Below are 19,622 nucleotides of genomic sequence, written 5' to 3'. Positions count from 1 at the left end.
ATAGCCCCAGTGAGGATAAGTCAGTGGTGAAGGTGTCAATAGCTTCCATTATTATGTTTATCATAATAGCACCACTGAAGATACCCACTGCTGATGTCACCTTCTCTACTGATGCCATAGTAGCAGTGGAATAGTTTATTATTTCACTGTAATTTCCTTTTACAATTCACTTGTGCATTTTTTTTAATGTTCAACTGTAATTCATGTATTTTCACAAGACTGGAGCTTTTATTGTGAAATATAGATGCGACGCCGGAACCGGATGTGCCACACGGATTCTTTTCCCCGACGCACACGAATAGGGACGGTGAATGTTGCTCGAACACGGAAGAATTTAACATCGAACTAACTTTGATAAATGAAGTTTGGTTTATAATTTACAATGTGTCACGCGCTCAACGACACCGCGGGTTGAAGTCTGACTCTGGAGAAGATGGAGGCGCGGTTCGGAGGCGAAGTGGCCTCGATCGTGGAGGTGTCCATCCAGGCGGCGGTGACCGTGTTCAGGGATGTTTGGGAGAAAGAGGCGCCAATCACGGAGCTCCAGGAGGCGAAGCTCGGCGAGATCCGGGAGATAGAGACGTGTCTGGTGGCCCAGGTCCGCCAGGCGTTCTCCCGCTTCTCCTCCGAGCTGTCCGAGGAGAACGAGGCTCTGCGGGCCAAGGTGGAGCAGCTGGAGGACGTGCTGCAGAGGAAAGCCGGGCAGCTGGAGCAGGAGCTGGAGGCCCGGGTGGGGCAGCTGAGCCGGGAGATGGAGCAGCTGGAGGAGGAGCTGCGGAGCTTCAGGCACCAGGCGCAGGGAGGAGCGGGTCCCAGCCCGCTGCCCGACGGACCAGTGACGGGTGAGAGACCGTCATCGATCAACCAACCAACCAACCAATCAATCAATCAACCGATGAACCGCATCTGACAGTTTAAAACTCCATTCCGCCAAAGTCAGTCACCTTTCAGCTGCGGTGAAGTCAGTTTCATGCTGGAGAGTCCACAGGCTTCTTAGGGGTCAACAACAACAACAACAACTTCCTGTTGGACACAACTACTTTGTTTGTGTCATGTGACCCACTGACTGCAAACCAAAGCTGAATATTTAATACACTAGAGAACCATTAAGACCTTAAGGCGCAGAACACACTGTAAACTTCAGGGTTTGAAAACAACCACCTCAAACCAGTACTAACACAAACCTCTGAGGCAGCTAGAGACATGAAATCAAACAGTCACTATAAGAAAAACATAACTTCTTCCTGATCTTCATGAACATTCAGTAAAAAGACTGAGACTCAGTAAGAACGTGGTCTGAGTCTAAAGCTTCATTCTCACTCATTGTTTTGGTCAAGGACACTCGGCTGTCGGCCATTGACTGCTGGAGTTCTAAAAAAACTACACATCCCATGATTCATTTGGCCTTCCCCTCTAGTAATTCACAATGTAGTTCAGTGGTCAATGCACATGTGTGATCTGGCTCTAAAGGGAGAAGCATGCAGACGCTGCACCTCGTCTTTAAGGTCTATAAAAACTTTATGGAAAAAAACAGGACACAACTGCAAATATTGATTATTTCCATCCTGCAAAGTTTAATGATTTGTATAATCATAGAATTATGAGGTTGGGAATTCTTCTCTGGTAAACTATCGATTGATAAATATAACTGTCTGATTGTTAAATCATGAAAATCCTACTAAGCTGAGCATTTTTGATTAACAAGCCAAAAGCCTTTAAAACAGAGGGAGCTGCAAATCTTCACACGCTGTTACACGTCTGTCTTTGTCTGTTTCTTTTTGTAAATTCATTTAACTCTCCACCAGGTTCAGCAGACAGCGAGGTCGCTGCCAGCTCCACGGCTGCTCCTACACCTGCAGCCGCCTCCATAGTGGTACTGGGCAGGGTCTGCTCTGGTCCCACTGTGCTGCTGCTGGATGCCGACCAGGTCGTAACACAGGCCTCCACACCATCGCTGGCTTTCTGCCAAACAACGGGGACGACGCAAGTCCTCAACAAACCAGCAGGATCACCAGAGTCTATTCATCAAGATGTCCCCAGTCCAAACTCCAGCACCGTCAGTGATCCAGCCTCAGCCGCTGAGAAGGTGGGTGTTGATCTCTGTTATTTACCTGGAAGCAACAAAATCTGATATTTAAATGTCTTCCCCCCCGATGTAAACATAAAGTATTTAACATCAATGGCCAGTTCTTGGGTAGTATATAACAATAATTTGTATAATTTAGATAAAACACACTCATGAAAACATCACTAGGATTACTATTGTGAATAGATCCTTTCACCTATCTCTCACACACTGAACCTTTAACTTGTTTGGACCAGACATAACACTTCACTAATTTCAACTATAATGATTTCCTTATTCATCACAGAAATCTGTGGAAGAGGCTCCATCAGGGAGGCCGAGGAGGACCAGGAGAGCCACGTATAAAATTGAACAAGGTACGATCAGTTTTCAGACTGTTGCTTTTCTTATTCCCTGACATTTGTTCCATACATTGTTCTTTTATCGGTTATTTTCTGGAGCAACATTTTTTTCCTATGTAGCAATGTAGGTCAGGTGGTGAAGTTTTGCCTTTTTGTATTTTAGATAACTACAGGTAACATCAATGATCTGCTTTTCGAGTTGTGCTTGTGCCCAAGGGAATCTGTCATCACATGATGACTCTTGTTTCAGTTTGTAAAGCGAACTAGAACATGTAGAGGATAAATCCCTCTTAGCAAGTCTTTAATGATATCACACTCATTTTGTGTATTTTTCTCATCCACTTCCAGTTTCCACTGACAGCAGCTCTGCAGAGAAGAAAATCAAACCAGCCGGGAAAAAAGAGTTACAGACAGAGAAGCGTTTTTTCTGCGAGCACTGTGATGTTGGTTTCCATTTCAAATGTGACCTGAACAAACACATGAAGGTTCACAAAAAGCCGTTTGCTTGTGACCAGTGCGACAGAAGCTTCCTGATGAAGAAGTCTCTGGAGAATCACACTCTGCGTCATGAGGTGGGTAAAGTCCCGCGGCCCTTCCCCTGTGCACAGTGTAAACGGTCGTTCCGAAAAGAGCAGTCGCTCCAGAATCACCTCAAGACTCACCAGAGGATGAAACCTCCAAAGCCCTTTGTCTGCGATCAGTGCGGGAAAACCTTCCGACTCAAACAGTCTCTGGAGAACCACCTCTTACGGCACGAGAAGTGGAAGCAGATGCTGAAGTGTCAGCTTTGCGACAAGACTTGCAGGACTTCGGTCCAGCTGAAATGTCACATGGCCGTGCACTCGGAGGAGAGACCGTTCAGCTGTGAGAAGTGTGGGAAGGAGTTTAAGAGCAAAGACACTCTTCGCTTCCATCAGGTGGTTCACACAAACACCAAGAATTACAAGTGCACAATGTGCGAGGAGACTTTCAAATACGCCCATTCGCTGACGGTGCACAAGAGGAAGCACACCGGCATCACGCCGTTCACATGCACTGTGTGCAACAGGTCCTACAGGACGGGCACTGCTCTGAAGAGACACGGCATCGTCCACACTGGGGAGAAACCGTTCACATGTCACATATGTGGAGCGAGTTTCAGCCTGAACAACAACCTGAAGAGGCACCTTCGCATTCACACGGGAGAGAAGCCATTCACATGCAAGGAGTGTGGCAAGAGCTTCTCGGACAACAACAAGCTGAAGTCCCACATGCTCATCCACGGAGCCAGGAAGCCGTTCATGTGTGATCTGTGTGGGAAGACCTTCCTCTTCAACTGCAGGCTGCTGATGCATCAGAGGTACGTGCACTTCGACCGGAGTGAGGAGGCCGACGGCACACAGAGACATCTGCAGACGAAACGGCGAAACAAGTCTCTGGTCAAACCATTCAGCTGCAAAATATGTCTGAGAGGTTTCTGCACCACGTATTCCCTCAAACTTCACGAACGAGGCCACAGTGAGCACAAGGAGTACCAGTGCGGCCTCTGTGGGAAGGCTTTCCACAACAAATACTCTTTTGGCTATCACCAGAGAAGCCACGCTGGAGAGAAGCCCTTTGTTTGTGATGTGTGTGGGAAGAGATTTTTCCACACTGCTAGTCTGAAGCAGCACGAGAGGATTCACACGGGTGAAAAACCATACAAATGTGACCAGTGCGGCAAGGCATTCAGAACGGACGGAAACTTCTACAGGCACTTACGGATCCACACGGGCGAGAAGCCATTTGAATGTGTGCACTGCCAGAAAAAGTTCCATCAGTCAAATCAGCTGAAGTCCCACCTGCAGATCCACACCGGGCAGAAGCTGTACTCGTGCCAGCAGTGTGGTCAGGGCTTCTCCGACTCCAGGCAGCTGAAGAAGCACAGCTGTGACGGGTCCTGTCACGGTGTGATGACCACCAGTACGCTGGGCTGATGGGAAATCATGTGTTGACTAGAGCCTGACCGATATGGATTATTTCAGGGGCTGATATTAGGGGGGAAACATTCTTGTCCCAATATATTGGTCGATATGTATCTTAAAATAAAGTGTCACTCAGTAGAGTGCATATGTCTGCCAAGGCCAAACAGTCCCCTTATATCAATCTGCATCGTACACTCAGATATCAGTCTTGTGCCTCATCATGATTTTCACCAAGATCCATTAAATTATTTACTTATTTAAAAAGCCATAGCTCACAGTGTTAGAGAAAGACAAAAAACTCCTGGCTCTGTCTGCTGATGCAGATCCACACTCAATTTGTATGGGTTTCCTGTTTGGGTTGTGACCCAGCACCTCACAAAGGTTTGTGTAACCAACAGGAGACATTACCTACTCTTACGATGTTGTTATCAAACCCCTTTGCACTCAGAATAAGGAATTTAATGGAGGTTAATAAAACAAATACAACTACATATAGAGAAATTAGTTTGTGGAAGGCTCTTGTCGGTCAGGCTCTGTGTTAACGGGACAAACTCCTAAATGAAGATGCAAAGGGAGAAAATATTCCCTGAATTAAATCATATTACTCAACTGAACTCAGTGACTCTGAATAACGTGGCTTCATCTTCATAATCTGATGTTGAGACTGGGTGCAGTTTTAATATTGAAATGAAACTAATTCGTTCTGGTTTTGGCAATATGTTAAGTTGTTTAAGTTATTAAGTAGAAATACTTGCTTATAATAGTTCTGGGCTCTGGTAACTCCCACTTGTTACGCTTGTTATATTAGATTTAAGGGATTAACATTAGTATTTAATACAGCGTTTGATAGTGGCAGCTCTACTCTCATCCAGAGCCTTAACAGTAGAGGTGAGCACCGTTGTTTGTGGCATTTATTAGTTTTTTCTTTCTGCTTCAGTTTTTACATTTGAAGGACACTGGCCATTTAAACATCTCAAAGTTTCCCATGTGTACATATTGTGAGGATGATCAATTCAGCTGTCTCACTTAGGAACTGTTTTTCATTAATTTATATATTGAGTTCACAATAATCCAGCATGATGTAATACTTTTCTGAGTGACAGGTGTGTACAGTTGGACGCACTCCTGCGATCTGTTTCCTGTCTCTCGTTCCTTACTGCAATAAAAACATGTTTGCGAATGAAGACGCTTTGAGTTTTATTTTGAAATGCGCTGTTTAGCTCTTTCTGTTTCCGGAATCAATGGCGCCCGAGGTGCTGCTGTTCTTCTCCTCGGTGGAAAGAAGCAGCTGTGAACTCAAACATGTCGTCGGAGTTTTACTCAGAAACTCAGTCCATCATGGAGACGGTCACGAAGACGGCAGCGGAAGTGACCGGACACTTAAAGAAAGACGCTTCCGGGCGTGAGGTGAGTTTGTGATGAAGCCACGAAATTAAGTGTTGACGTTTCTGAGATCGTGTGTTCGGGGGAGATTGACCCGATGGAGGAAAGAGAAGAAGAGGAACAAGGCTTCAAAGATGGCGGCGGGTCAGTTAGCATAACCGCTACCTAGCACCGACAAACTGTGAATAAATAACTCCTGTTTGCACAATAAGCTAGAAACAGGAGCACAGCCTCTGGACATGAGGTTTTAGATATCAATTGTTTTATTAATGTGGTGTTAACGACATTTAAAACATTTGTTTAGCCCAAAGTCTAATTATAACTAACAAGATGCGACCTCTGAGCTTAATCCTCAACAAGAGTAAAATGCTCTTTACCGGGAATAAAAGGAATAAACCTCAGAGTCACGTGTGAGGGATTCCTCTAAGTGTTTATAGGAACATGTCTGAGGGTTTGTTGTCAACAATGGAAACATCAGGTTGCGTCACCGCCATCTAGTGGCAGGGAGGGTGAAGTGGACTAATTGACAATCAGCATCATCTTTATTTTCTTAATCACAGTCAGACAGAATCCTGGAAATGTTGGCACGAGAGGCAACGAGAAAGATCAGCGCCATCTTCTCCCAACTGACCTCAGTGCTTCACAACGAGAACAAGACCCTGCACGCCACCATGGGACGGCTGGAGAGCGAGCTGACGGCCATGACAGAAAACTTTGAGAACGCCAGGAAGTGGAGAGAGAACGTCCTTAACGGCTGCCCGGTGCTGTTTGAGCAGAGTGGGCAGATTTTCACCTTGAAGCCGTTTGGGACGTTAAAAAGAAAAGGAGACGAGGTGATGGAGGGAGTCACAGAATCATCGCCTGCTGCTGAGACGCTCAGTGAAAACAATGCAGGTAAGTTTCCATTAAAGAAGAAAACCCACGGGAAATACACACCAAATATAAAAAGCAATATTAACCAGACATGAAAAGAGAGATGGTGGAGAGGACAGGAAATACATTATTGTCTGGACTTTTGATTTCTCCCCTTTATTCTAGGTATTGAATAATTCAGTAATGATATTATGTGTTGAAAGTTTAAGCCTTTCCCATAAAAGTTCCTGGTCTCTTTTCTCCGTGCTGCTTTTACTCTGCACATGTGTTGTAATGTTTCTCTTGTTGGATCTGTGTAGACGCTGCAGAGGAACGTTCCACAGTGAATAAAAATACTGACACACAGGAAGCAGAAGTCAAGAAGAAAGGGAGGATGTTCGTGTGCGACGTCTGTGACAAGAGCTTCAGCCGGCAGTTTCATCTGATGAAGCACATGAACACTCACAAAGACCAGAGGCCTTTCGCCTGCAACCAGTGTCCCAGAAAGTTCAGGAACACGGCAACGTTTGAGTTCCACCTGCTGCGCCATGAGGAGAAGAAGTACGCTGCCTTCCAGTGCCACATCTGTGAGAGGACGTTCAAAACGAAGATGCACTTGAAGACCCACCAGCTTGTGCACACAGACAAGAGGCCGTTCATCTGCTCCACCTGTGGGAAGGGCTTCAAAACCAAACACAACCTGCAGGCTCATCTGCTCGTCCACACCACGGAGAAGCCGCACAAGTGTTCAGATTGTGGGCAGAGTTTCAGATACGCCTTCACCCTGCAGTGTCATAAAAGTATTCATACCGGAGAGAATCCTTACAAATGCACAGAGTGTGGGAAGGCTTTTATAAAGAGGAGGTCGCTGAGGACGCACCAGTTCGTCCACAGAGGGAAACGCTTCACGTGTGAGACATGTGGAGCGGGTTTCACTCTCCAGCACAACCTGAAGAGACACATCCGAATTCACACTGGAGAAAAACCGTTCACATGTAAAGTCTGCAGCAAAAGTTTCATTCAGGACAACAAACTGAAAGCGCACATGCTTCTTCATGGCGCCTCAAAGTCGTTCATGTGTGACCTGTGCGGAAAGACGTTTCTGTACAACTGTCAGCTGCAGAAACACCAGAGAGCGACTCATGATGAGAGACACGGGCTGGTCCTTCGGAGACGGACGCGGGAACGAAGAAATCGCACAGTTATCTATCGACGGGACAGGACCACAGTGGACGTGACACCGTTCAGCTGCAAGACCTGCAGGAAGAGCTTCGACACGGCGAGCTCGCTGAAGACACATGAGCTGATCCACACCGGTCGCACACAGTACAGCTGCCACACATGTGGGAAGTCCTTTTTCTACAAAGCCACGTATGACTACCACCAGCGGATTCACTCAGGAGATCGGCCGTTCGGTTGTGACATATGTGGGAAGAGGTTCATCATCCGTCAGGCTCTCAAGTCCCACGAACTGCAACACACGGGAGAGAAGCCACATAAGTGTGACCAGTGCGGCAAGGCCTTCCGGATCTACACCAACTTCCTCCGACACTTACGGATCCACACGGGGGAGAAGCCGTACGAGTGTGAGGTGTGTGGAGTGAGGTTCAGGCAGCTCGGACACGTCAAGTTTCACATGCAGGTCCACACGGGAGAGAGGCCGTATTACTGCAGCAGCTGTGGACTCGGATTTTCAGATTCAAGGCTCCTGAAGAAACATAACTGTGGTGAGAAGTATCAGAAAACGTCAGAGAACACACTCACAGCGGTCTGAAAGTAAAGCGTTGAATCAGCCATGGAGCTTCACTGCAGAAAGAGACTTAACCGAGGTAGAGGTTACACTTTTACTTCCTGTCCGGGCAAAAACACATAGACCTGGAATTATATATTTAAAGATATGTAGAACCAAAGAAGAAGCTGTTGTTGAACTAACACTTCACACCACTTGTACCATAAACCCAATAACTGTTGTGTTACTTGCTGAATAACTTAATTCTCAGATGTGATTTTCTGATCAAGAAATTGTGACGGTCTTTATGAGACTTTGGGCTCAACGCTGCTCATTAAACTCTTAAAACACAACTGACATGTTTCAGGTGTTTGTTCTGGTTCATGAAACGGTGTCAGATTTGGTCAACTCTGCGAATATTGTGCTCTTTTATCTGTCAACTAAAGATTCTGCCAATATGTAAAAACTTTAAAACTTTGAATTTGAATAATGGTTACTTTAAAATATATAACACTCTTAACTTTCATATTATCGGTTCTCCTTCAGTATATGTTTGTGATAAGTTCCACTATGTGGTCTATGGAAGAAAGATTACATGAACTAATTAGGTTGTTGAAAAGCAGGACAATGTCCTCTTCATATTCATCGATATCAAGATGTATATTATCAAAACAAACGCACACTATTGATAATCAGTTAAGTATGTAATTTGGTATTTATTATTAATAGTTAAATAATAACTGATGTAGTGTTGATGTCACGTTTCCCTCAAGATGACACTGGTCGAAGTGTGCTTTCTATTCATGAAATCATATTTTATACACTTCACCAGGTGGCTTATCTGTTTCTGTTGTCACATATTCTATTAGTATTCATGTGTAGTTATTCTCTCGGGGCTGAACCAACTCAGTCGAGTGGGTCCGGGGCTTTATTTTGAAAAGCCCGACCCGGAAGAAGAAGGTGTTGCCCGGTGTTGTGAGCGGTCCGAGTTTATTTTGTGTTCTTATCGACGACTCGGATCCTCAGAACCTCAGAACCTCCCGGTCCCGTCAGAGTCCACAGGCCCGACAGACCCGCTGCAGCCGAGCCGCCATGTCGGACCCGGAGCCGCGGCTGGACTCCATTTTGGAGATAATGGTCAATGCGACTGTGACAGAAATGAGGAAAGTTACGGATGAGAGCAGTGACGTCTGCTCGGAGGAGAAGGTCAGTGTGTTGTTGTTGTTTTTGTTGTTGTTGTTTGTGTTCTTGTTGTTGTGTGTGTTGTTGTGTGGTCGCCCCCCCTCTGTGCTGACGCGCCCTCCCAGCCAGCAGATGAACATAGAAATAGAAGAGCTAGCTAGCTGCTGCAGCTAGCATCCTTCCTCTCAGCGGTGATACGATCTGATCCCAGGACAGATCACAGGAGCTGAGCCACTGTCCATACTGAGAGTTGTAAACACGTGTGTGTGGTGGATGAGGAGACAACAGAGGGTCCATGTTCGGACGCCATTTTGAGTTGGACAGCAGACCAGAGGCCTATCTATGTGCTTTATGTCTACAAACGCCTCAGCTACAGGTTTATCATGAACCAGCCAAAACCAGTGCATCATTACACACGACCGCTATGAAGAGTAACTAAATACATGTACTCAAGTACTTCGAGGCAGGCCTAGTTGACTGTTAGAATGTTTTAATAAAGTTTATATTTCCACACATTGACGGAAAGTAGCTGAATACTTTTACCAGTTATTTATTTTTATGTTATACCAATTGAAAACAAATTAATTTAACTTTGAGTATAATCATAATATAGTATTACTGCATCACATCCTCATAGTGGTGAACTCAAGCTCCTGATGTTTTTACAAGCTGTAAAATATAAATTGTAACGTATTTCAAATTCCTCAGGTGATCCAGTTCGGTGTCTTCATGACGTCTCTGGCTCGAGAGGCTGTAGAGAAGATCTGTCAACTTTTCCACGAATGTTCGTCCCTGCTGCGTTCGGAGGTACGTCACTCGACCAGAGGCCGGAGGAAGAAACATCCGGGATTAGATTTGTGTGTCTTTGCTTTCTGATATTGTCTTTAATGCTCTAACAGTCCCACATTTCTGGTGAGATATTTCTCATTCAAGAAAAACTTTAATAACCTTTAAAATAGAAGGTGAAAATACTATAACTTTGAGAGAATCAGCTGTCACTGTACAAACAGCACGAAAGAACGTTTGACAAATTGAAATAGGTGTTAGACAATATAGATACACAAATTTGTCTTGATTCCAATTTAAAAAGCGATTTTGATCTTTTTGTTCTGAAGGTGTCACAGGGCGTGGCTGAGATCGAGGACCTGAGGCGTAGGCTGGAGGAGACGGAGCTGAAGCTGGTGTTGGAGGGCAGCAGAGGCCAAAAGGAGGTGGAGGAGCTGAATGAGGGGGGCGATGGAGAGAAGGAGGGCAGGAGGACACCGAACAACGGAGCAGAAGGAGAAACGGTGCAGACGAGCCACCGCTCGGGGAGAAAGAGACGCAGAGGTGAGGACTGTTGTGTTTCAGAATGAAACGCTGCCTGTAATTAATCATGACAAATTTTATTCAGAAAAATAAATGCCAGTAATTGCAAACGTAAAGAAAGTTACTTGTTTCAATTCCTGAACATACATTTGTGTTTCTTCTGAAAACCGGTTCACGTCTCTCGCCACAATCTTTACACTGTACTTGGATGGATTCAATCATAATAAATATCTCCTTGATTTATTTATTTTTGTTTCACAGCCGTGACGACTTGTGAGCCCGGAGTGAAAAGGTCTCCGATTCTTCACCTGTGGAAAGGCAGAACGTACGAGGTAAATAAAGCTTGTCTCACACAGATGTTGTTCCTCTGTTGAGGCTGAACAGGAATATTCTATGTATAAAGGCCTCATTTAATCATGAAGGCTTTAAACATGGGGGTCAACTCACAGACACACAAACTGAAAGGGCTGAAGGCATGCTTTTTTTTATTTTTAATTCAGTTTGTATTTAAACTCAAGGAAATGTGTCCATATCTCATTGTTGTGTCTTCTTCTCAGGACAGCGTCCAGCCGGTTATAATAAAAGAGGAAGGATTGGAAGTGTTCACTGGCCAGACGTCTCCAGATTCTGCTAAGTGTGTCGAGGAAGCAGGACCGAACGATGACGATGATCCAGACTACCAGGTAGATATCATGGATACAGTGGTTTTGTGTAATTTATCTACATGTAAGGTTTTAATATTTTTTACTGTTCTTTTTCCCTGTTTGTCTCTGTAGATATGTTAAGATTTTAACATACAGACAGTTTTTCTTTTATTATTAGGAGTGATTGCTTAAATGGCCAAAATGTGTTAATGAAGATGAGCAGTCTGCGTTAAGCATGAATTGAACCACCACTGTTGGTATGATATCTGCCTTACGGACCAAGCATGAAGCCACCAGGAGCAAAGCAAAGACAAGGAAACAAATTAACAGTTAGAATTTTTTCTGTTGTCAGTTGGACCCAGAAGATCTGGAGGAAGGTGAGCCAGGATTCACCACAAGACCAAAACGTGTCCTCAAGCCCAAGTTCCAACGAGGTCGAGCAAATAAAGAGAGTCAGAGCTCGAACCAGCTGAGCTGCAGACTCTGCAGGAAAACCTTCACCAAGCTGCTGCAGCTCAAAGCTCACCAGGCCGTCCACGGGGCCAACGCAGAGAAACCCTTCCACTGCTCTCAGTGTGGCCGAGGCTTTTCAATCCAGCGCAGCCTCAACGCACACACGCTGCTCCACACAGGTGAGACGCAGCTATACAAACAGAGAAAGGTCACTACACCTGCAGAGTAGGGTGATAATTCTCTGTGTTTGTCATGTTTATTGGTTCAGCTGTTACAATACTCCTTTGTCTCTGTCTTCAGGTGAGAGACCACACACCTGTGATGTTTGTGGGAAGGGTTTCACCCTGAAGCAGGTGCTGAGGAACCACCAGCGACTCCACGCTGAGGTCAGGCCGTTTCCCTGTGAACAGTGCGGGAAGAGCTTCTACCGAGCCCACGGCCTGAAGATGCACCAGATGGTTCACAGAGGAGAGCGGCCCTACATATGTCAGTACTGCAACAAGAGCTTCACAATACAAGGTAACCTGCAGAGACACCTGCGTATACACACGGGGGAAAAGCCGTTCAGGTGCGACACTTGTGGCAAAAGCTTCAACCAGGGCGACACTCTGAAAAACCACCAGCGGATACACACCGGTGAGCGTCCCTTCAGCTGCGACACCTGCGGCAAGTGCTTCATCCAGAAGAGTGCCTTGAAGATGCACCAGCAGACCTCCCACTCGGGGGAGAACTCCCTGGCCTGCGTGGCCTGCGGCATGACAGTGGCCTGTGTGGACTCGCTACGCAAACACCTCCAGACGCATGCAGCAACGATTCCATGCACTTGTGTGCTCTGCGGCCGGCGTCTGAGCTCCATCACAGACCTGCGCTCGCACCAGCAGCACCACACCGTGGACCGGCCTCACAGCTGTGGGCTCTGTGGGAAGAGTTTCAAGTCGTCCAGTTACCTGAAGATTCACATGAAGACGCACAGCGGGGAGAAGCCGTTCTCCTGCGACATCTGTGGTCGTATGTTTACACAGCACAGCAGCCTTAAATCACATCAGGTAGGTTTACACTGACGATTACCGCATCAACTAATCTGACTGGAGAAGATAAAACAACTGGAATATGAAAATATCCCCATCCCTGTCATTTACTGTTGACATGAGAACCTACAGGATGAACAGTCTCATGAGAAACACACAGACCTGATGAGAAGTTACTGACCGATTAAAGAGCTCAGATATTTCTATCAATTAATTTGGTTTAAGCACCTATTATCTTACAATTGTCATTGGCTACTGGTAGTGGATGAAGTCAGCTGTAAGGATGTAGATACACTCTGTGCACCAGACACTGCTGTTGTATGTGGTTACATAAGCGACTAAACCCACTTCCTGTCGACTGGAGCGGTGCAGCCACGTAGACAAAACTTGCACGGGGCTCCGAGAACCCCCTTAAACTCTATGACCTCTGTACATGAGACTGCAACAACACCATGATCCCAAGTCTCCTAGTGAGGCCCCGTGCCATTATTCTTCTGCCAAGAGCTTCCTCGGAGTTTCAGTTGAAGACTAGATCGTCTCAATGTGTGTGTAGAATGTATCTGGGATAGTGGTGGAAGTTTGCACTTAAACTTACCTCATTCATTTATGTGGATGCACAGCGTGTATGTTTTAAAATCATTTTGATACTAAAAGAAGATTGGAATGATGTGTTCCGGCATCATGTGTTTCTTGGGGGTCCCTTCTGCCTCGGGCCCCAAATTCCCTCAAAACGCTCCTGCCAGTTGACGTGATACTGGATTATTAAATTAAGTTTAAAACCGAGTACATTTTCTAAATAAGCAACAGACTGACTTCTTCTCTCTCCTTCTAAGGTGGTCCACACCGGAGAAAAGCCGTTCAGCTGCGACACATGTGGGAAATGTTTCAGCAACACAGGCAACCTGAACCGACACCAGCGTATCCACACGGGCGAGAAGCCGTTCAGCTGTGACACGTGTGGACGCAGCTTCAACCAGGGCAACAGCCTGAAAGCCCACCTGCAGATCCACACCGGGGAGAAACAGTTCATGTGCGACAAGTGTGGGAAGAGCTTCTCCTACCTAAGGAACCTCAAGGACCACAAGTGTTTCTACGTCTGATGGAGGAGACGCCGGCCCTGGTTGTGGAGCTGATGGCGTAAACTTCCTTTTGACTGATAAACAAGTGGATGGATGATTGAGGGGGAAACTGAATGATTTTGGTGTGATTTTCAGATTTGATTTGGTTTTGTCCTCAAGGAAAGTGATGTGGACATTGTAGTGAGGAGCTCAGACACAGACTTTATATAAAGATGTGACTGCTCCCAAAAGTGAAGCCAAATCCTCTTGATCACCTCCTGGTGGCTGGCTCCCACACATGATCGTTTCAGGTGTTTCTTTTCACACGGATGTGTAAGTCTAACATTTTCAGTAAAACATGATGATTGACAGCTGAGCTGACCCAAGATCTTGATACCGTAGCTCCACACGATGCCTCCAGCTCCAAACTGTCACAAACACAACAAGGAGGAATCTGTACTCGTCACCTTTTAGCTCCATTTCTGTGCAAATGGAGGAAGTGGAGACATGTCGTCCATCTTCATTTACAGTCTATGATTGAGAAGAGTGAAGAAATAAACGAACAGATCCTTATTTAAAGTGGACAGTGTGTGTAGTCCACGATATTATTTTTAAAGTTAAAAACTTTTTGAGTTGAGATACTGAAAAACCAAGATATAAAAGCAACATATACATGGAAACATACACATAATAATCCTAAAATCATCGAATGAAATGCTGATAACCCACAAGAGTTTGTTTTAAAGGGATAGGTCACCCTGAAGATTAACTGTCTTTTTAAATTAAACTAACCACTTATTTCTGTACAGAGTAGAAGAATTAATTTTAATTTTATATTTATTATTTTTGTACCAATATCTAATATAATTTATAAGCTCTTATTTTTTTAGGGATGAATTTGTTGTCCACAGGATCTTAATCTTAAATCCCAGAGTTCATTGTGGCGAATGGATTTAGAAATATGTTTTAACGATTTCAGTGACCTGGTTGGCTTGAGTGGAGTTAGCATGAACAAACAACATTTTATTGCATTTAACTTTTTTTCCAGGAGGCTGAACTATTTAAACCACCATAATTCAATCAGTCTAAATAACAAAGTTTTAACCAACTTCAAGATCTGTCTTTTTTAAATTCTCAATAAAAACAAAATCAGATGATAAATCCTTTTTATTGTGAAGGAAATGTGCCGACTGAGAAAGTACAAAATCAGATAACAAAACATCTAACTTCTCCTGGGGAGTGTGTATTCGTCAGCTTTGTGAATGTAACTCAAATTGATAAACTCTGAAATTGAAAACTTTTGAATTTTTTCGATCTTTTATGTATATGTATATATCTTTTCTTTACACAGTTATATTGTCAAAACCAAATGCACAAACAAGAGCAATTTGTAAACTTCACTGTCTTAAAACCGTCTTCACAAATCCCCTGTCAGCAGATTTATCTGTGTATGTTTCTTGAAACAGACTCAGACAAAACTGTGATTCAGACGGAAATACTTCAAAAGCCAAAAGCAGACATGAGAAGCAGAGAGAGCAAACGAGGTTGCAGGGGATAAACCCAGAGGAAGTCACATTGGTCTGACTGCTACGAGGAGCATCATTAGCAGAGTGAGCATTTCTAGAGGAAACAAAGGTTTTGAGCTGCTTGTATCATTTGCAGCACAATTGTCTCCTAACAACAGGGGAGGCGATGCTGGGTGTGAGAGCGCTGCCTCCTCAGTGAGGGCTGGTGATGAAGAGGAGACGTAGCAGAGAGGCTGATCTCTCAGCCGCTCTCTGTGTGTGTTGACCCAGCAGCTGATGGAGAGAACCTGTGCACTGCTGCAGTCCCACAAGTTACCAGACAGACGCACATCACTGAGTTTCCTCAAAGGCTCCAAAGCCCCGTTCTCCACTGCTCTGAGCTGGTTGGACTTCAAACTCAGTTTCTGGAGGTTTGTGAGTCCGTGAAAGACGTCAGCCTGCAGGTGATGCAGCTTGTTTCCATCCAAGTTGAGTTCTTCTAGCTTCGAAAGCCAAACAAAGAGCCCAGCCTGTAAAAAATCCAGGCTGTTGTTCTTCAGCAGGAGCTTGCGGAGGTCGTGCAGGACATGGAAGGTGTTGAATGGGATGTTGCAGAGCTGATTGAAGTTCAGCCTGAGCTCTTTAAGGGAGGTTAACCCCACAAACACATCAGGAGACAGCTCCGAGAGACAATTGTTGTCCAGATGTAGTGTTGTAAGGTTTGCTAGATTTGTGAACAGGCCTACGGGAAGTTCACAAATATGGTTTCCATCTAGCATTAAATCTTTCAAACCGATGAGGTCTCTGAACTGGTCTGAGTGTAAAGAAGAGAGATTGTTATGAGAAAGCCTCAGTGAAGACACTCTGCCCAACCCGAGGAAGACGGAGGGAGGCAGAGAGCTGAGGTGGTTGTCGCTGAGGTCGATCTCGCTGACGTCACTCATCCATCGGAAAAGTCCTTTGGGAAGTTGCCTCAGCTCGTTGTGCTCCAGGTAGAGACTCTCTAGTGACCTGAGCTTGGCAAACAGATCCGGGTGGAGATTCACGATCCGGTTGTACGACAGCTGTAGCTCACTGAGTGTGGACAGCGAATCAAATACCCCGTCAGGAAGAACAGAGATTTCATTGCTGTCCAGATGTAGCTGTTGCAGGTTGGTCAAGTTTTGAAATATGTCAGAAGGAAGCAATGTCAGGCTGTTCATGAAAAAGTCAAGTAATTCAAGGTTGATCAGGTCATGTAACAGTTTCGAGGGAAGAGAGTCGATGAGGTTGACGCTGAGGTCCAGCTCTCGCAGCGTGGTCAGACCTTTCAGAGATCCCTCAGACACCCTGGTCAGCCTGTTGTTACTCAGCTTGAGATCAACCAGCAGGTTCATTGAAGAGAAGCAATCATCTGGAAGGCTGATGATGCCGTTCCTTTGTAGATACAGATATTCGATCTGCTTTGTGTGACCCAGTGCCTCGGCAGGAACAGCAATCAGAAGATTACTGCTCAGGTCAAGGTGTTGGAGACTTGTTGCTCCTCTGAAACTGTCCCCGCCCACTCGTCTGATGCTGTTGTGAGACAGGACAAGTTTCTCTAAAGCAGTGGAGTTGTTGAAAACACCTTCTTCTATCTGTGTTACATTATTATAGCTGAGGTGGAGGTCAGTTAGGACGAAGGCCCCTTCCAATCCACCAGCCTGTAACATCTGAATCTGGTTAAAGTTCAGAAACAGTGTCTTCAGATGAGCTAGTCCTCGGAGGAGTCCGATTGGTAGATATTGGAGCTGGTTTTCACTCAGGTCCAGTAAGGTGAGTCCAGTGCACTTCCGGAACTGACCAGGGTGAAGAGATGTCAGCCTGTTGGCCCGTAGGAAAAGCTTGGATAGCTTTGTCATATCGGGCCAAACTGGGTTGAGGGACAGGAAGTCGTTAAGCTGATTTGAAGTCAGGTCCAAGATCTACAGGATGTCAGGAAGAGTAGACTTTTATGTTTACTTCTTTAGAAATAGAAACCATAGACAAACGGAAAAACTTGTAAAATTTAACTTGGGACTTTCCTGCTGCAGGAGTCTTTAAAAAAGCTAACCCTTTTTCCCCTAAAGAACACAAAGTACAGTCTCCAGGCTGCTAATAGTTTCATACCTGCAGCTTGTCCAGCCCACGCTCGGGTATTTCCTGTATCTGGTTGTAAGAGACGTACAGCTCCTCGGTGCCCTCTGGCAGCTCCGGGAGCCGGTCCAGGCCTTTCCCCTGACAGGCCGGGGGGCAGAGGTCGGATGCCCACGCCACGAGGATCAGGGAGGTCAGGGTTAAAGCCGCCAGCATGGTCGACTGCAGCAGGAAACAATCTGGAGAATGAGCGACAATAATGGGGCTTTATTGTTCCATTAAAAGATGTTTTATGCATTAGTTATTTAAAAAAGCACAAATATCAAATTGAGATAACATGGTTCCTCATTATAACCTACAGTGTTTTTTGTTGTTGTTTGTGCATGTTGTATTTCTTGATGATTCATTATGATTTGCAGATTGGTGAAGGTCCCAATTTTGTTTGGCAAAAATAACACTTCACATTTCTAAATTGAATCATTATAATTATTACTTATTTCAGAGGCTGAATCAATATCAAAACTTTAACATTTTAGGTGTGTGAAAGGTTTTGATTTGCCTATAAATCCAAACTTACCAGAGATGAGATGGTGATGAAGATGCAGGTTGGTTTTGATGAAAGTCAGATTGCAGACTGTCTATATGCTCGAGGCTGCTCTCTACATGTCTCTGCTTCAGAGGAAGTTGTGGTTGCTGAGTTTTTTTTGCAGAATTTAAACGGATTATTTGGATAAACCGTTGTGGTTTTAGGTCTGTGGGTCTGACATCACGCAGCTGAGTAACACAGCCCTCTGCTCACTAACAAACAACAAACTCAGAGGATTCATCTCCAAACATACTGTTCATTCTAAATAAACCAGGACTCACATGTATCTGTGTCTGATTTACCAAAGGGCTTATTATAATACAACAACCTATGGATTAAGTCTAATAATGATAATAATATTAATAATAATACACCGATCCATACGCTCAATTGCACTGAAAAAGTTCAATTTGGAAAATTCTGTCACTTTCAAACATGAGGAGCAACAGAAACAGTCAAAGACAGGTTTATGATTTTGGAATAAAGTGTATTTATGACTTGAGGACAGAGGAACCCAGTCGACCTTCATGTCTGTTTTCAGTTCTGGGGATATTGTTTATCCTCGTGCGTTTAGAAACAAGCTGATGCATTTTATCAACAGTTTGTTTTTTGTTTTATTACATGCTATAATTATTGTGTTTCAAAGGTCGATACTCCCCAACAACAAGAGAAGAACTACAGCACGTTCTGCCATGTTTATTTACACAGGTCTCCTACAACAGCTGCCTCAATAAATACTGAGCATGGGGAACTGTCCTCCCATTCGTGGCTCCTTATATATGTGATGAATTACAGAGGATTTATACAATTAGAATGTCTCTCCCCACTGGTATATGTATGTTTTCTTTTTTTTGCACATGTAATTTTCTTCTGTCTGGCTCTGTTCTTTATTCTCTGCTTCTTTGCTCAGGTCATAATGTAAATACTTGAGATCTTGATCTCAGTGAAATTACCTGATTGAATAAAGGTTAAATACTTTTCCACAGAGAACACATTCTAAAATGGGGTTTTACGTTGCTAAAGCGACCCAATGACATTTAAAATATGATCTTTGAAAAAAACACCATCAACCAAGCTCAGAGGCTCTCTCATGCTTACTGCTTCACCAACAGATGGCAGTATATTCTTTCTGATGTCCTCGTTTTAATGAACTTCAACACTGTGGTGGATTAAAAATAGAAGGAGCTGCGTTTCTAATTTATTTTTAAAAGAATTTTACTCTGTGTTTTTCTTAATTTTGCAAGCGTCACCGATAATATATCTTTCTTTCATGGTTCCAGAACTCTGAGATGTGGTCCTTACTTATTTCCACCTCGTTTGACTGATCAACACTCATCTCATTCAGTAAAATCAGATGGTTTCTCTATTTGCTGTGTTATTGCTTTTAACTCCCTGTAAATGCTGTGTGCATGTCTCAGCTGCCTGTGGGC

The 19,622-nt window shown here is 44.6% G+C and overlaps 3 protein-coding genes across 3 annotated transcripts; 2 read left to right on the top strand and 1 right to left on the bottom strand.

Moving 5' to 3' along the window:
- The first annotated feature begins 433 nt into the window (after positions 1-433).
- Positions 434-5,554, top strand: LOC128440387 (oocyte zinc finger protein XlCOF6). The gene is made up of 5 exons (XM_053423077.1): positions 434-664; positions 707-842; positions 1,806-2,086; positions 2,373-2,442; positions 2,776-5,554. The coding sequence occupies exons 1-5, from the start codon at positions 434-436 to the stop codon at positions 4,380-4,382; spliced, it is 2,325 nt and encodes a 774-aa protein (XP_053279052.1). The 3' UTR covers positions 4,383-5,554.
- Positions 5,555-5,565: 11 nt separating this feature from the next.
- Positions 5,566-15,304, top strand: si:dkey-182i3.10 (zinc finger protein 850). The gene is made up of 11 exons (XM_053423076.1): positions 5,566-5,777; positions 6,314-6,647; positions 6,926-8,373; positions 9,289-9,540; positions 10,225-10,323; positions 10,632-10,845; positions 11,086-11,156; positions 11,382-11,507; positions 11,821-12,100; positions 12,222-12,967; positions 13,783-15,304. Exons 1-11 carry the CDS (start codon positions 5,673-5,675, stop codon positions 14,047-14,049), a joined length of 3,942 nt encoding a protein of 1,313 aa, XP_053279051.1. The 5' UTR covers positions 5,566-5,672; the 3' UTR covers positions 14,050-15,304.
- On the bottom strand, positions 15,160-18,227 carry si:dkey-182i3.11 (leucine-rich repeat-containing protein 15). The gene is made up of 3 exons (XM_053421961.1): positions 18,184-18,227; positions 17,640-17,845; positions 15,160-17,455 (listed from the first exon to the last, which is right to left on the bottom strand). Exons 2-3 carry the CDS (start codon positions 17,820-17,822, stop codon positions 15,578-15,580), a joined length of 2,061 nt encoding a protein of 686 aa, XP_053277936.1. The 5' UTR covers positions 17,823-17,845; positions 18,184-18,227; the 3' UTR covers positions 15,160-15,577.
- Positions 18,228-19,622: the final 1,395 nt, after the last annotated feature.

This window comes from Pleuronectes platessa, chromosome 5, assembly GCF_947347685.1.
Source record: "Pleuronectes platessa chromosome 5, fPlePla1.1, whole genome shotgun sequence".
Taxonomy (NCBI): domain Eukaryota; kingdom Metazoa; phylum Chordata; class Actinopteri; order Pleuronectiformes; family Pleuronectidae; genus Pleuronectes; species Pleuronectes platessa.
The sequence above is the reverse complement of the archived record's forward strand: the minus strand, read 5'-3'. Positions and strand labels throughout refer to the sequence as shown.

Coding starts and splice junctions, on each gene's coding strand:
- LOC128440387 (XM_053423077.1), top strand. CDS start 434: ATGGAGGCGCGGTTCGGAGGCGAAGTGGCCTCGATCGTGGAGGTGTCC. Junction 665..706: donor ACGAGGCTCTGCGGGCCAAG/GTGGAGCAGCTG, acceptor AAAGCCGGGCAG/CTGGAGCAGGAGCTGGAGGC. Junction 2,087..2,372: donor CAGCCTCAGCCGCTGAGAAG/GTGGGTGTTGAT, acceptor TATTCATCACAG/AAATCTGTGGAAGAGGCTCC.
- si:dkey-182i3.10 (XM_053423076.1), top strand. CDS start 5,673: ATGTCGTCGGAGTTTTACTCAGAAACTCAGTCCATCATGGAGACGGTC. Junction 5,778..6,313: donor AAGACGCTTCCGGGCGTGAG/GTGAGTTTGTGA, acceptor TCTTAATCACAG/TCAGACAGAATCCTGGAAAT. Junction 9,541..10,224: donor ACGTCTGCTCGGAGGAGAAG/GTCAGTGTGTTG, acceptor CAAATTCCTCAG/GTGATCCAGTTCGGTGTCTT.
- si:dkey-182i3.11 (XM_053421961.1), bottom strand. CDS start 17,822: ATGCTGGCGGCTTTAACCCTGACCTCCCTGATCCTCGTGGCGTGGGCA. Junction 17,456..17,639: donor GTGGGCTGGACAAGCTGCAG/GTATGAAACTAT, acceptor GACATCCTGTAG/ATCTTGGACCTGACTTCAAA.